Below are 17,280 nucleotides of genomic sequence, written 5' to 3'. Positions count from 1 at the left end.
TTGTTATTCAATAACTTTGGAATAACAAAAACAGTTCTTAATCTGTGTGAAGAATTAGCATTAAGTTAAAATTCACAAAAAAAAAAAATTAAAAATAAAAAAAAAAAAAAAACGGTTCTTGAAATTTTTGGTATGCATTAGGTGTTATTTATACAAAATTTTGGTATTCATTTTTGTTATTTTGCCTCTTATTACCACCTAATGAAGGGCATATCAAGGTATGGTAGTATTTAAGATAAATACCTTGATATGTTATTTACTTGTTATTTTCTTCTGCTCGGGGAGTGCTGCAACACCGTACGAGAGCGAATGAGGCACGTTACAAACAGGCGCGGAACAGGCAGAACTCAGTCTTCCGGATGAAGAAGCGCCAGCAGGAAGAAAGGGAGCTCGCGTAGAGGCTTTATGCCACAAGCCAACATGTGCCGAGACAATCACGGGAATCTTCTCACGAGCGAGCGTGACGTGGTCGAGAGAAGGCGGCAGCATTATGATGAGCACCTCAATGGCGACGTTGCAAGCTCCGAAAATGGCGTGGTATCAGATCTAAGAGTACGTGTGCAGGACGAAAGATTTCCAGCCCCTCACCCCTAAGAGTTTAAAGAGGAGGTTAGCCGGTTTAAAAACAACAAAACCGCTGGAGCAGATCAACTACGAAGCAAGTTACTAAAACAAGGGGGAGAAGCACTGATGAGAGCACTACACTGGGTCATTACCAAGATTTGGGAGGAGGAAGTATTACCGGAGGAATGGATGGAAGGTGTCGTGTGTCCCATCTACAAAAAGGGCGACAAGTTGGTTTGCTTGAACTACCGCGCAATCACACTACTAAGCTCTGGCTGCAAGATACTCTCTTAAATTTTATGCCGCCGTCTATCACCGATTGCAAGAGAGTTCATGGGTCAATATCAGGCTGAATTCATGGGTGAACGCGCTACAACGGACCAGATGTTCGCCATCCGCCTGGTGTTGCAGAAATGCCGCGAATACAACGTGCCCACACATCACTTGTTCATCGATTTCAAGTCGGCGAGTCAATCGAGAACAGCTATGACAGATTATGCACGAATACGGATTCTCGGATAAACTGATACGATTGATCAAGGCAACGATGGATCGAGTGATGTGCGTGGTTCGAGTATCAGGGACACTCTCGAGTTCCTTCGAATCTCGCAGAGGGTTACGTACGGCAAGGTGATGGTCTTTCGTGCTTGCTGTTCAACATTGCGTTAGATGGTGTAATAAGGAGAACGGGGATAAACACGAGTGGAACGATTTTCACGAAGTCCGTTCAGCTGCTTGGTTTCGCTGATGATATTGATATTATTGCTCGTAAATTTGAGACGACGGCGGAAACGTACATCCGACTAAAGAGTGAAGCCAGGCGAATCGGATTAGTCATTAATGTGTCGAAGACAAAGTACATGATGGCAAAGGGCTCCAGGGAGGAATCAACGCGCCCGCCACCCCGAATTTATATCAACGGTGGTGAAATCGAGGAGGTTGAAGAATTCGTGTACTTGGGCTCACTGGTGACCGCCGACAACGACATCAGCAGAGAAATTCAGAGGCGCATTGTGGCAGGAAATCGAGCTTACCTTGAACTCCGCAGAACTCTACGATCAAATAAAGTTCGCCGTAACACGAAGCTAACTATCTACAAAACGCTGATTAGTCCGGTCGTCCTCTATGGGCACGAATCATGGACCCTACGTGCAGAGGACCAACGCGCCCTTGAAGTTTTCGAACGGAAGGTGTTGCGTACCATCTACGGCGGAGTGCAAATGGAAGACGGGACTTGGAGAAGGCGAATGAATCTCGAGCTGCATCAGCTGGTGAGAGACCCAACCGCGATGGTTCGTTGCATCGTCCATACCGCGAAAATCGGGAGGCTACGGTGGGCGGGTCACGTCATCAGGATGTCGGATAGCAACCCGACTAAAATGGTTCTCGAGAGTCATCCGACCGGTATAAGAAGACGTGAAGCGCAGCGAGCTAGGTGAGTCGACCAAGTGTAGGACGATCTGCGGACCCTACGCAGAGTGCGGAACTGGAGACAAACAGCCATGGACCGAGTGGAATGGAGAAGGCTACTATGTACAGCAGAGGCCACCCCGGCCGTAGCCGATCAGGTAAGGTAAGTAAGCAAAGGTTTAATAAGTTTATTATTACCTAAGAAAAATGTGGCAGATTGACTCCTCTACTGTTTAAACATCATCGATTGATTCAAAGACTGATTGTATCCAAATGTGTTTGTCGAGGGGGCGGGGTGCGAAGAAAAAGCGTTCCGTTTTGACAGCGAACTATGTATTATGTAAGCTTCAACTAAAAATTAAACAAAATGGTAAGTACACTTAATCCCAAATACAAATGAATATCTTGTAATGGCTTACAATTCGGTGGGCCTTAGCTCGCTCACCCCACGTGTCGATTCCCAGCACCGAAAACTGCAGAATACTGTTAAATATTATTCGTTATACTGTTAAACTTTTAATTAATTTTAATTTACTTTTCTTTTCAGGTTTCTTTTCAGGTATCTTCTCTTTTCAGCTACTTCGACAACGGACGGATTGGGCCACTTCACTGGGACGCGAGCTACGGATTTAATCGGGTTTTACAACTATTAACTGGCCAAACCTAACCTTCACCAACCTCAATTTCTGGAACTAAGAACTGCAATTCAGCTACTGGATGTATAACTTTCCCCAACTACACTCTACGAATTCACAAATTATTAGAAATGGACATTAAAATGATAATTTTTCACTACCTTTTGAGTATTAACTTTGTCACAAATTCAATAGATTTTACTTCGATATCGGTATCTTCAGTGTGCACTTATGGTCTACCTTTCACAATGGTTCGATAAGAATGAGCAACGTGTTCAGCGGAAATGATCTTCTACTATGACAGACGTCAACGTAGACATCTGACCCCATTGACGTCCGTTGCCCCTTCATCGGTGTATAGGGTTACCAGGTCGTCCTTTCCTGCATCGACAGTCTCCCCCGGGTGTAGTCCGGGAATGTCCGGAGCTTCACTGCTACTTCTCAGGTCGAGGAGGGCTAACCGTGACACCGGTCTCAGCAGAGTTTTCCTCCCTATCTGCACAAACGCTCGTCGATGTCGGCCGTCCGGACTTGGGACAGTACGGACGACCCGTCCACGCTCCCATCCATTTCGCTTTGTCGGCTCAGCTACCATGACCAAGTCTCCTGCTCGTAGCATTCGAGTTTCCTCGAACCACTTTGGATGCCGACGAATTACCGGCAGGTATTCAACCAACCAGCGCTTCCAGAATACATCCAGCTGGCGTTGAATCAGCTCCCATGTTCTTCCAAGTATTTCCCGACGGACCAACTCGGGATAGTGTCCGTGTTCTGAAGCATCGTTTTCCCCACTATGAGGTTTCAATCCGTTAGAGCTAAGCAGCAAAAAGTGATTGGGCGTGATCGCCTCTGATTCCTCAGCTTCTAGTGGCAAATACGTCAGAGGCCTTGAGTTAACCAATCTTTCAGCCTCCACGACCAGCGTCTGCAGCCCCTCGTCGTTGAGCTTTCCCTCCGAATATGCTTCTTGCATGGCTGCCTTCACCGACTGAACTAAGCGCTCCCACGCTCCGCCCATGTGGGGTGCTCCTGGCGGAATAAAGTTCCATTTGGTGTTGGTACCGGTGAACGTTGTAGACAGTCCCTGACTAATTTGATGTCGCAGCACTCGATCCGCCCCTTGGAAATTTGTCCCGTTGTCGCTGAAGAACTCGGCGGGCGGTCCTCGGCGGCCAACGAATCGGCGAACGCAGGATATGCAGGACTCGGTTGATAATGTATACGCTACTTCCAAGTGAACAGCACGTACTGTTAGGCAAGTGAATAATGCAATCCACCGCTTCACATTGGATCTTCCCAGCTTGACTACCAGCGGGCCGAAATAATCCACACCGGTGTAGGTAAACGCTCGTTCATGGTGGGCAAGTCGCGCCGCAGGAAGTGGCGCCATCGGTGGAATAGCTGGCCTGGCTCGGCGAACTTTACACAGTGCGCAGTCCCGACAAATTTTCTTTACCACCGATCGCAGTCTTGGGATGTTGTAGAATTGGCGTATCTCATTCACCACTGTCTCAGAATTCCCATGCTGGCAACGTTGGTGATAATCTAACACCAGCAGCTCGGTAGCTCGGTGGTTCCTAGGAAGGATAATCGGATGGCGTACATTAAACGGTATATCTTCAGCAGACCCGATCCGTCCACGCTCGCGCAGCAGACCGCCGTTGTCCAGCATCGGCAACAGCTGGAAGATCGAGCTATGTTTTCCTATGACCTCCTGCCCGCTCTCGTTCGGTGCCTTGTTGCATAACGCCGTGATCTCGTCAGGGTATGTTTCACGCTGCACCGCTTTGAAGAGTGTTACTTCCGCTAAATGGAGTTCTGTTTGGGATAGCTGCCCAGTGCGCAATGATCGCTTCTTATTCGAGTTGTTCAGGAATCTCAAGACGTATGCTATCGCTCGCAGCATTCGATTCCACGATGAAAATCTGTCGAAATCTATCGGGGGTTCGAAGGAACAGTGGTACAGAATCGATGCACGCATTTCTTCGCTGGTAGTAGACACTTGATCGCTCGAACGAGGCCATTCGTTCTCCGGAAGTCGCAGAAAATGTGGTCCTTGAAACCACTTGCTATTTCTATCGAAATACGGGCCGCTTCCCCACTTGGTAGCCTCATCCGCCGGATTGGCCTTCGACGGTACCCACCGCCAATCGTTCGAAGTTGTATGCTCCAGAATCTCTCCTACTCTGAACGAGACGAATTGTCGATAATTCCTTGGGTCGGATTTGATCCAGGCCAAAGCCGTTCTGGAATCTGACCAGAACACCATCTTAGATATGGGAATATTGAGTTCTGACTTGACGAATTTCGACCATCGTACTCCCAAGACACAGCTTTGCAGCTCGAGTCTCGGAATTGACCAGGGCTTCAGCGGGGCGACTTTCGATTTAGCGGCGATTAGACAACATTGTGAGTCACCACCCTCACTTTGAGTGCGTAGATAAATCGCGCAAGAGTACGCAACCTCGCTTGCGTCGACAAAAACGTGGAGCTCTGAGTTTTGGTACGTGTACTGGTCGGCGTTTCGGAAGTAGCACCGCGGAATTCGTATATCCGCGATGTAACCGATCATCTGCACCCATCTGTGCCACTTCGCGTAGATTTCTTCGTTGACTTGCTCATCCCACAAAGTGCCTGCTCGCCATAGGTCCTGGATCAAGACCTTTCCGTGAATGATGAATGGCGAGAGCAATCCTAAAGGGTCGAATAGGGTCATCACGCAACGCAACACTTGCCTTTTCGTCGGTCTCGTGACTGTATTGATCAGGGATTGGACTTCTTCACTCATCTGGGTAGAGAAGCTCAGTTCGTCGCTCGATGGACTCCACAGCATTCCGAGAACTCTTTCGGTTTTCACGCCGTCAGCCAAACTTATCTGCTTGACCGACGCAAGAGGTGCCTCTCCCAGCGCTTCTAGAACCGAGGCACTATTAGACCGCCAGTTGTGCAAGTTGAATCCGCCGTTGCCATGCACGAGCCGCAGATCGCACGCCACCTTTGCTGCCTGTTCCCATGAACTAAAACTCGCCAAATAATCGTCGACGTAGTGGTCGTCGACAATCGCTTTTGCCGCCTCTGGATAGAGCTCGCTGTGTAGTTCCGCATTCCGGTTCTTGATAAATTGCGCTGACGCCGGTGAGCAAGTGCTTCCAAATGTAGCTACGTCCATCACGTAGACCGTGGGAGCATCGGTCGGCTTGGCACGCCATAGGAAACGTTGAGAGTCCCTGTCTTCTTTACGAATTCGGATTTGATGGAACATCTCTTGGATATCCGAAGTAACGGCCACCCCATACAGCCGAAAGCGAAAAAGTATTGCCGGAAGAGACGTCAGTTGATCCGGGCCTTTGAGGAGCTTGCTGTTTAACGATACGCCGTTCACCTTGGCCGCAGCGTCCCAGATGACTCGGACTTTCCCCGGTTTCTTGGGATTCATAACCGCTCCGACTGGGAGATACCAGATTCGCTTCGGATCTGCTGCTTCCATCTCCTTAGTTGTGAGCTTGTGCGCATAGCCTTTCTTCTGGTATTCACCGATTTGCCGGTGAAGATTCTCTTTCAGTCCAGGGTCGCGGTCCATCCTTCGTTCGAGGCACTCCAGTCGGCGCACTGCCATAAAATAGCTGTCCGGAAACTCTACTTCATCTTCTCGCCAAATAAGCCCGGTCACAAACCGGTCACCCACTCTCTGGGTCGTAGCTTCCATGATAGCTAGCGCTCTCTCATCCTCCTTTGCCAGAGAGGTTTGCGCTGGCGTTGAACCCGCTTCTTCGACAGCGTAGAATTTCTTCACCGCTTCGTGGAGTTCTTCATCGCAGGAACATTCGCACACGTGGAAGCTATACGATTCCTGTCTGCTGGTTCCTCGCGGGCCGTAGACGCACCACCCCAGCCTGGTTTTCACTGCCACTGGCGCTGTTCCGTCACCTTCTCGTACTTTCAGCGGTAATGCTAGTCGCAAATTGTCCACCCCGATCAGAATTTTGGGTACCGCATTTTGATAACTGGTAATAGGAATTCCCTTCAGGTGTCTGTGCTGTTGTGCAGTCTCATCCACTTGGAAACTTTGACCGGGTAGGCCAAGGTTGGTCACGGTTCTCGCATTAAGCAGTTTATGCCGTTTTTCCTGCCCGAGACCAGTGATTTCGATCGTTATCTGCTGCGAATTCTTCTCCACTCTTGAAGTGTTCCCGGTCCAACGGAGACATAATGGTAGTTGCGTCCCCTTTATTCCTAGCGAGGCCACCAGATCATTCTCCACCAAGGTTAGATCCGAACCTTCGTCGAGGAAAGCGAACGTATCGATTGACTTGCTCATGCCGTGCAACGTTACCGGAATAATTCGGAATAGGGTTCCGGAAGTAAGGTGACGATGGGTGTGATTCTCTGCCACCTGAACTAACGCATCAGAAGATCGTTGAGGACCCTTGGAGGAATGCAGGAGCGGATGGTGGCGAAATTGGCAGCCGTCAATGTCACAGGTTTTCCGTCCTCGGCACCCACGTCTTCCGTGGTTATAAAGACAATTCTGGCATAGGCCGAGTGACCGTACTTGCTTCCAGCGATCGTCGACGTGTAGGTACCTGAATGCATGGCATTCGCGAGCCCGATGACCTTCTCTTTTGCAATATGCACAGTTGAACTGCTTCGACTCGTCTTTCGGCTCGTGGGATGATTTCACGGGTTCCGATGGTTCCTTCGCATGAGAGTTGACGAATCCCTTGTTCTTCGGACGGTCGCGGGCGCCGCTGCGTTTCACGTCCGGTTCGAAGGTCACCACACTTGTGGCATCCTGCACCACCGCCGCCATGTAATCGCCGAAGGTTTTGAGGTCCACTTGCTGAAATCCCCGTCTATATCCGGCCCACATCATTCGTTGATCCGCGGGAAGCTTTGCCACCAATTCCTGAAGCAGCGATGGGTTGGAAAGATGGGCACGTTCGTTGGCAGCCTCAATGTGGTCGCACAACGCTTGCACTGCCATGCCGAAGTCGATTAGTCCTTCCAGTTTGTCGGACCTTGGAGCCGGAATCTCGCGAACCTTCCGGAGTAGAGCATTAATTAGCAACTCCGGTCTGCCGAATCGCATTCGGAGGGTTTCGATGACTTGGGGTACAGCTGCAGGTAACACTAATCGGCTGCGTACTGTTTCGAGCGCCGGTCCCGATAAACATCGCTGAAGACGGAGCATATTCTCCCCATCTGAGAATCCGCAAGCTTCGGTGGTGTAGCGGTAGCTGGAGATAAATATCGGCCACTCCGCGGGATCGCCAGAAAATCGGGGGAGTTCCTTAGCCAGGGACTGCCTAGCTGCTAGCTGCTGCTGCGTTGGACGTACTAGTTCGTGGTTGGGAATTGTTGGGTTGTGTTGAACACTATCTGATTGACGAGGGGTCTGAGACGATTCAACCGCGCGCGTGGGAGGTTCCCTTAAAGGCAGGCTGGTTGAATTTAGTTCGCGTACGAAATTGTACGAATCGTTGTTGGAGGGCGCGAATGAGTCTCGCAGCTGCTCTCGGGGATAAATAGGAGTCTGTCTTTCTTCCGGGCGCGCGTCGTTTCGCAGCTGCACACGGGAAGTTGGAATGTTGGTCGTGGGGCAATAGCTAATGTCATGTTGGTTCGTATTTTCTAGGAATTTACTCAAGGCTTGACGCTTACCTGGATTCTCCATCGGGCGCAACGGAGCATTTGGTTGACTTACCGAAAAGGAACCCGTTTGGCTTACCGGGACCTTAAGTGGCCAGACATGATCCGGCCGAAATGCTCCACCAACTGCTCCGGACTCATCCGGAATCGTTGGTAATGTCCGGCTCGCTTTCGGAATGGTGCCGGTAGGTTTCTGCACACCCGATATTTCCGCCGCTGGATTCGGCTGAGATGGCTCCGCTTGTTGACCCCGCTCAGCGGGTTGCTTGTTGGCCTGGAAACGTTCCAGAAGCTTTCGGCACATTTCCAATTGGGCTTGGAGATCGGCAAGTTGTTCAGGAGTAGGATTGGCGCGCTGCTCGCACTGCTCAACCCGTTTCTTGAGCTCCTTCATAGCCACTTGGGGATCTTTCTTGCGCTTCAAAGATTCTACGGTACCTGGTTCGAGCACCGAGAGAGGAATAGAAACCACAACCGGTGCGGTTGTCCTCGGTGTCTCAGTCGGTGGCAATGACCGGCGGGGTTTCGGTACTAGAGGAGCGCCAGGAGGAGGTGGCGTTTTGAGTCGCTTGTTGGACGACGGCGAAGTTAACGCATTGGTCTCTTCGCATGGGAAACCATCATCGCGATTTCCCTTCGCATCGGCTCCGTCGAGCACCTTGTCGATAAGCTGTTGCTGCTCATCCAAATGACGGCGCTGTAGCTCTATCTCCATACGGGTGCGTTCGAGCTGTTGTCGTTCCACCATCTGACTCAAACAAACGGAGAACACCGACGACGTACTACGGTGACTGGACGCACTATGTACGGTGATAGCATCGTCGCTTTGCCGGCCAGTGCAGTGGCCGCAAACCCAAGAGTGGTTGGCGATGTTCTCGTCCACCCCCGCGCAAGTGTAATGGCTCCACACGTCGCAATGGTCGCACTGGACCATGTCTTCCACCTCATCCGGTCGCTGACAGCCAATGCAGCCCCCCGTAGGGCGGTCGTCGTGTTGTCCTGCCATTGCACACGAATTTTGAAGGTTTGTCGAGGGGGCGGGGTGCGAAGAAAAAGCGTTCCGTTTTGACAGCGAACTATGTATTATGTAAGCTTCAACTAAAAATTAAACAAAATGGTAAGTACACTTAATCCCAAATACAAATGAATATCTTGTAATGGCTTACAATTCGGTGGGCCTTAGCTCGCTCACCCCACGTGTCGATTCCCAGCACCGAAAACTGCAGAATACTGTTAAATATTATTCGTTATACTGTTAAACTTTTAATTAATTTTAATTTACTTTTCTTTTCAGGTTTCTTTTCAGGTATCTTCTCTTTTCAGCTACTTCGACAACGGACGGATTGGGCCACTTCACTGGGACGCGAGCTACGGATTTAATCGGGTTTTACAACTATTAACTGGCCAAACCTAACCTTCACCAACCTCAATTTCTGGAACTAAGAACTGCAATTCAGCTACTGGATGTATAACTTTCCCCAACTACACTCTACGAATTCACAAATTATTAGAAATGGACATTAAAATGATAATTTTTCACTACCTTTTGAGTATTAACTTTGTCACAAATTCAATAGATTTTACTTCGATATCGGTATCTTCAGTGTGCACTTATGGTCTACCTTTCACAATGGTTCGATAAGAATGAGCAACGTGTTCAGCGGAAATGATCTTCTACTATGACAGACGTCAACGTAGACATCTGACCCCATTGACGTCCGTTGCCCCTTCATCGGTGTATAGGGTTACCAGGTCGTCCTTTCCTGCATCGACAGTGTTAGATTACTCGTAGTAATCCATCACCATCATCACCACAGACTGTATAGTACTAGTCGTTGATTCGCCAACAATTCCCGTTGTCCTTGAAATAGCGCGTATAATTGAGCGAACGTCGCCGTAGCTGTCGTTTTTTCGTCATCACTTGCGTTGTCGACCGATTAAATGACAACCTCACTGTATGTTCGTTGAAAGAACCCACCACCAGGCTAGTGCTACTAGATGCGTGAACGATTCAGCCTTTTGGACATTACCAAACGGCCAGGCGACGACGCGTGACGATTACACCACCAACGAATAAAAAAGAGCAATAAAATAGCTCTTCAAGAAGCAACTCGGTGCGTACACATAACTCTCTGTACTTAAACGTCCCCATCCCATCGCACCACCCACCCCACACCACCGTCTACCCGGTGGACGGACCTGAACCGAGACCGGACGACAGACGGTCGGGGTTCGGAACCGGTTTCGTTTGGTACAATTTTTTGCTGCTGATGGTGTTGTTGTTACTGTGTTGTGTGTGGTGAGCTTCGCCCTCTTGAACCACATCCGTCAGAGAATCTCCCGTGTGTGTGAACTTGGTCGTCGCTCGATTTTTTTTTGTTTTCTTGAAGAAACAAGTCAGTACCCACCAGCCAGCCAGCAACAGCAAAAAGCAAAGACACAACACTCATACCGTGGACTACCCGTCGCCCGTTGGTTGGTACCTGAGTTGCTCGGTGCTCGAGTTGAACCATCCATCCGATCGGCGAACCCGGGCAGGAATAAATAACTGCCACATAACTGGAGCATACCAAAATCAGGTATCATACCAAGGCAAGGTATTGGTCGGCTATCCAGGTATTGAAAATAACTTATTTTGGTATTTGGTGGGTATTGATACAATACCTCAACGAGTTATTGGTTTGGTGTTGGGGATGGTTTGAGGTATTATTCAATTATGGAAAAATCCCTATTTGTATGAAAAAATAGCCGATTATTATTAAGGTATTGCCATACCTGATGTCATTATTCACGAGTTATGCACAGAATACACACCAGTTATTATTTTAGGTATTTTACCTCTTATGCAGGGCTACTTAATACCTCATTCAGGTTGTAGGTATTCGGTTTTCCATACCTGATTTAGTTATTCTTCAGGTATTTTCTCCTGCTCGGGAACAAGTCAACTGAACTGTAGCAACAAGTCTGGCTCTCGAGCTAATTTGTGATGGACTGCCGAAGAGCTTTCCGTTTCGCGTCTTCCTCGTCAGGTCATGCGCATGCCAGTGAGATAGAGAGAGAGTCTCTAAATTATTTCGGCCCGATGGATGGATGGTGCAGTTGAAAGCCATGAAAAACTACAGGAAATGGTACATTATGAATCGATTTCTGATTCGGTAAGGTGATCTTCACTCAATCGATTCTTGACCGATCCGATGAGCGGGATATGAATGGGAATGGAGTTCAATGTAGCTTAAGGTCAAACATTTGGGAGGGGTGTATTCGTTGTAAAGTTTTGACGTCCATGTACACACAGAACACGTGTTAGATGGTCAAATTTATATGTGCTTTGCTAAAAGGAATCCACGTGCTCTGATGGGAATCGATCCCACGACTCCTTATCCGATAGACGAGTGCTCCTTTCTCCTCCTAGCAGGTTTTATATGTTTCCAACGGTTCCGTCGATGTGTGCGAAGCAGCTCTATAAAAACACTAGTTTAAATACCTTGATACCTTGTTGGCTACAAAGTAACTTTACTCCAACGCCGAGCGTATAGTAGAGAACCATCTTCGTCGGTCTTGGGCGATTTTCCTCCAGTTTCCCCGAACGTGTAGGGATCGTAGATCTTCTTCAACCGCGTGCAGCCAGCGAGTTCGCGGCCGCCCACGAAGTCGCCCATCTCTACCGAGTTCTCTGCTGAATATTGTTTTCGCTATTCTTTCTTCCGACATTCGCACTACGTGTCCAGCCCACTGTATTCTGCCGTATTTTATACGTTTCACAATATTCGCTTCTTCGTGCACTTGGTACAACTCGTGATTCATGCGTCTGCGCCACACTCCATTTTCTTGTTTCCCACCGAGAATTGACCGCAGCAGTTTGCGCTCAAAAACTCCAAAAGCGGTCTACCTCCTTTAACGTCCACGCTTCGTGATCGTAGAGGGCAACCGGAAGAATCAGCGTCTTATACAGAGCGAATTTTGTTTGCGTTTGTAAGTTACGGAACCTAAGCTGGCTACGCAATCCGTAAAAGGTCCTATTCGCAGCTGCAATACGCCTTTTCACTTCACGGGAAACGTCATTATCACATGTCGCAAGTGTTCCAAGATCAACAAATTCTTCAACAACTTCAAACACATCCCCATCAATCACTACCTCAGCACTAACACCACTAGGCCTGCTTCTGTTTCTACCCGCTATCATGTACTTCGTCTTGGTAGAGTTAATCGTCAAGCCTATCCTCGCTGTCTCTCTCTTCAGAGGATCATATGCTTCCTCCACTGCCTTACGATCGATGCCGATGAGATCAATATCGTCCGAAAAAACCGAGGAGCATGTGCGACCGTGTGATGATAGAGCCATTCCTCTGCACGCCTGACCTCCTAATCGCTCCTTCGAGTGCAATGAAAATTTGAAAGAGCATCCCCCTGCTTCAACCCATCCAAGGTCACAAACGACGTAGACACTTCGTCCGCGATCCGAATACTTGATTTTGATCCATCCAGCGTTGCGCGTATCAGCCTAATTAGTTTTGCCGGAACATCATGTTCTGACATTATCTGCCAAAGCTCATTTCTTTTCACTGAATCGTACGCTGCTTTAAGGAGAAACTTCCGAGAATACAAACTCACGTTTTCAAGAGCACCAATCTTGAAAATTTGTAAACAAATAAACTCGATTTGTAAAAGCTGCCTCTTTTTGAAAGTGAGCAAAGTCAGGAAAAACAAGTGCGGCTTGGTTTGATGCTTTGTTCGTCAGATATGATCCGTCGTTTATCGGCCCTCACGAAAACCAGCCTGGTATTCGCCGACGAAGGACTTCTCAAGAGGTCGCAGTCTGTTGAACAGGACACGCGACAGTATCTTATACGCCGAATCTAAAAGGGTAATCCCTCTGTAATTGGCACACTCCAGCCTATGCCCTTTCTTGTAGATTGGGCATATGAGGCCATTCAACCAGCTGGTGGGCAATTCTTCATTCTCCCAAATCTTTATAATTATCTGGTGGATTGATTGATGTAGCTGCTCGCTTCCGTGCTTAAGAACTTCGACCGGGATCTCGTCCTTCCCAGCAGCCTTGCTGTTTTCCAGTTCCTTAAGGGCCTATTTAACCTCATCCAGTGTTGGTGGTTCCACTGCTTGACCGTCATCTATTATGCTAATCCTGTTCCTGGGTGCTCCTTCGCTGCTACCATTCAACAAATCTTCGAAGTGCTCCATTCACCTGGCTGCCACCATTGTTTTGTCTGTCAGCAAATTTCCTTCCCGGTTATTGCACATGGCGGGCACTGGCGCAGTCTTGTGCCGCGCGCCATTGACAGTTGCATAAAACCACCGCATATCGTTCCTGTCCATACTATCCTGCGCATCAGTAATAATACTCTCTTCGTGTTGCCGTTTTTTTTTCTGCGGTGGATTCGTTTCTCTTCTGCTCTTGCCACCCTGTACCGCTCCCTGTTCTGCCGGGTACCGGCCAAACATGGGTAAAACACCAAACCGTGCCGCACCGGTGGCGTGTTTGCCCGTAAACACACCATCGTGTGTGTTCATATCACCACCTTCGTCCAACTTCTACAGATACGCAGTGCGACTGGCAAAACACTCGTGTAGGTGTTATAACTCGAGCCTCAGTTTCGGCTCCGTGTTTCAGTTTTGGTTGGGCACGGAGGCCAAGTGTTTCCGATTGTATGAAACACCAAAGCAGTGAGCTCGGCCACAGTGCGTGGTAGCTTGGCTGCATCAGACTCTCTAAAATAAAAACTCTCATTTTTGAGTAACACCCATGCTGCACAGGGACTGTGTTGGAAACACACATTTTTTTAAATTGCTCGTACGCTCACAATTTTGCAAAATATCAATATTTTTCGGTATTTGAAGGTGGTTTATAAACCCAGTGAGGTTGCCATGTCGAAATTATTGCAAAATACATGCTCATGTGAGCGTACGAGCAATTTTAAAAAATGTGTATTTCCAACACAGTCATGTGCGGCATGGATGTTTACTAAAAATGTGCAGGCCGAACACATTTTTGAGCGTAGCCGTTTTTGCGTGGAGCCACTGAGTCAGAAGGGATGAGAAAGACACAAAAGGAGCCGCCAAGTACTTCACTCTCGTCGTCGACCAACAACATTTGCAACTGGTGCCGGAGAATGAACGGCACCGAGCGCTTGAACTCGCACGAGTGTTTTGCATTATCGGAAACACTCGGCTCCGTGTTACCCGAAGCGTCAAACACCGTGCCCAGTGCCTGAGCACCGCCACCGACACCGGTGTTGAGCCAGACACGGTGTGTGTTTGTTGTGAAACACGGAGAGATAGGTGGTGGTTTGGCACCCACCGTTGTGTGTTTGAGCATCGACTCCTCGTGCAGTGCAGTATTTGAACATGTCTACCGGCCGGTAGGGTAAAAGCACTAGACTTCGCCACTGCTCTAGTCTTCGCCCCCCTCCATACAAATTCCATTTTTTATATATGAAGTAGCGAAGATAAGAGCAGAATTTTTAGGGGGGGGGGGGGGGGGGAATGAAGTCTAGTGTTTTTACCCTACTACCGGCCACTAGCATTCGACTTCTGGCGGCATTCTTTTCGTTCGTCACTCGTTGGCAGTCCTCGTCAAACCAACCGTTACGAAGGCATCGCTGAGCGGTACCTATCACCTCTTGCGCTGTTGTTGTTACTGCGTCGTGGATAACTCCCCATAATCTCCAGATCCATTGGTCTCTCCTATCCTCTCGTCTAGCTTCTGATGGTACTGTGCAGCAACTCCTTCGGCTCACAAGCGCTGGATATTGAAACGCATCGTCGTGTTGTTTCTTGAACTCGTGAGGCTGGGTAATCGCGCCCGAATTCTTGCGGCTTCATGATAATGATCCGAGTCAATGTTCGGGCCTTTGTAGGACCTCACATCTATGACGTCCGAAAAATGTCGCCCGTCGACCAGCACGTCTATCTGGGTCTTTTTTTTTTTTCCTTCTAAACCATAGGGGGATAAATCTGCTCATCAGACACCCTAACAGGAAGGTTAGGGTAGTGTGGGGATGAGGCCGTCTTCTACAATGCCGGTAGAAGCCAGGACTACTCTCTCCTCGACCCACTAAAACACATTCCTATGGTCGCCAAACCCTACGTCTCTCCGGAACCACCAAGAAGGTATTGCTTCAGAGAGGGGCTAGTGCATATCGCACCCTCAAGGTTAGCTGCCGTAGCCTAGCAGCAACGAACATCGATGACTCGCTCTGGAGAGTCCATCACGATAGCATGCTGGCACTTAGCCAGTTTCCCGAGTGGTCCTCGCCACTCCCTTTGTCCTCGGAAGGCGGGCAGGGTCAACCCCGCCCGCGCCCTACTGCTGAGCGGGCATCAAGAACTGATGCCCACGTGCAACCCGATCTGACCTGCCTTCAAAGGAAGGGTATCACTACCCTTCAGGCCCTATCAGATGCACCCGTAGGTTGCAGACAGCAGGGTCTCACCTACCCCGACCCTTGCCGGGGACCCCTTTCCAACCGCGGGCTCAGATCCAACCCAGTAGACCGACGCCACGACAGCACCGCTACCGGGACTTCCTCTCCGCGGCCACTTAATCGCTGTAAGGGTCGATCTCGACCGCAGGGCACCGGTATGACCTACGAAGCCGACTTCGAACCCCTGGACCACCTCTTGTACTGCATCTGGACTAGCCATTCTCCGAGTCCACGCACCACCTCCTCTGTAGCTCCCAGACGATATGGGTGATAGCCGTTGAAACGGCATTCCAGCTAATCTCATCCCTACACATTCTCTGGACCAAGTTGTCCGGAGTTGTGTCCTCCCCGCATGTGGCAAGCATGCGGTCACGCATTGTGCGAAAACGCGGGCACACGAACAACACGTGTTCCGCCGTTTCCTCTAAACCATTGCACACTGGGCATTCGGGAGAATCCGCATGCCCGAAACGGTGTAGATACTGTCGGAAGCAACCATGACCTGTAAGGACCTGTGTCAGGTGGAATGAAACTTCCCCATGGCGCCTATTAATCCAACTATCTACCCTCGGTATCAACCTATGGGTCCACCTTCCTTTGGTGGAACTGTCCCACGCGCGCTGCCATTTGACCATAGAGGCCATCCTGACAGTCTTGCGTATGCCTCTTGTGCCGCGCATTTCGAAGCACTCCATGTCCTCACTGATAAGAATGCTGATAGGCACCATACCAGTAATGACACAGAGAGCGTCGTGTGACACGGTACGGTACGCGCTTGCAACCCTCAGACACATAAGCCTGTAAGTACTTTCCAGCTTCCGTCGGTAGCATTCAGTACTTAGCGCGGTACCCCACGCCGGGCCGCCATACCTAAGTATGGACGTAGCAACACTAGCCAGAAGCTTGCGCTTACTGGCGTACACCGCTGAGCTATTGGACATCATCCGGGACAGTGCCGCAATAGCTGTGGAGGCTCTTTTACAGGCATAATCGACGTGGCTACCGAAGGTAAGCTTATCGTCGATCATCACGCCCAAGTGCTTGACAGAGCGCTTCGACAGGATAGTGCATTCTCCTACACTGATCTCCGTCTGCTGCGCCGACTGCATGTTGTTAACAACCGTCACCTCTGTCTTGTGGTGAGCCAGCTCCAGTTTTCTGGACCGCATCCACGCCTCCACAACCTTGATCGAGTGGTCGGTAGTCAACTTCACCTCCTCGATCGTTTCACCGTAGACTTCGAGCGTAATATCGTCGGCAAATCCGACAATCACCACTCCCACTGGGTACTCTAACCTCAACACCTCGTCGTACATGACATTCCATAACACCGGACCCAGGATGGAACCTTGCGGGACTCCTGATGTTATGTGAAAGCACTTCCGACCCACCTCCGTGTCGTATACTAGTACGCGATTCTGGAAGTAACTTCCGAGAATCTTGTACAAGTACTCCGGTATCCCCAGACGCAAGAGCGCATCGGCAATAGCAGCCCAACTGGCGCTATTAAATGCATTCCTTACATCCAGAGTCACTACCCCGCAGAAGCGAATTCCCCTCCTCTTTGGCTCGAGTGCTTT

At 49.5% G+C, this 17,280-nt stretch overlaps 1 protein-coding gene across 10 annotated transcripts; it reads right to left on the bottom strand.

The window, feature by feature from the left end:
• Nucleotides 1-2,260: 2,260 nt before the first annotated feature.
• LOC134287734 (uncharacterized) lies at nt 2,261-10,026 on the bottom strand. 10 transcript variants are annotated; one of them, XR_009997496.1, is made up of 3 exons: nt 2,653-10,026; nt 2,510-2,595; nt 2,261-2,457 (listed from the first exon to the last, which is right to left on the bottom strand). XR_009997496.1 is itself a non-coding variant. In XM_062850476.1 (3 exons), exon 3 carries the CDS (start codon nt 9,262-9,264, stop codon nt 2,917-2,919), a length of 6,348 nt encoding a protein of 2,115 aa, XP_062706460.1. In that variant the 5' UTR covers nt 9,265-9,488; nt 9,541-9,626; nt 9,684-10,026; the 3' UTR covers nt 2,261-2,916. The 10 variants fall into 10 exon arrangements, 5 of the variants coding, with proteins under 5 accessions (XP_062706460.1, XP_062706461.1, XP_062706457.1 ...); XR_009997497.1 differs by having other exon boundaries at nt 2,261-2,595; nt 2,653-2,716; nt 2,771-10,026; XM_062850476.1 differs by having other exon boundaries at nt 2,261-9,488; nt 9,541-9,626; nt 9,684-10,026.
• Nucleotides 10,027-17,280: the final 7,254 nt, after the last annotated feature.

This window comes from Aedes albopictus, chromosome 2 (assembly GCF_035046485.1).
Source record: "Aedes albopictus strain Foshan chromosome 2, AalbF5, whole genome shotgun sequence".
Classification (NCBI taxonomy): domain Eukaryota; kingdom Metazoa; phylum Arthropoda; class Insecta; order Diptera; family Culicidae; genus Aedes; species Aedes albopictus.
Note: the sequence above shows the minus strand (reverse complement) of the source record. Positions and strands in the feature narration are given on the sequence as shown.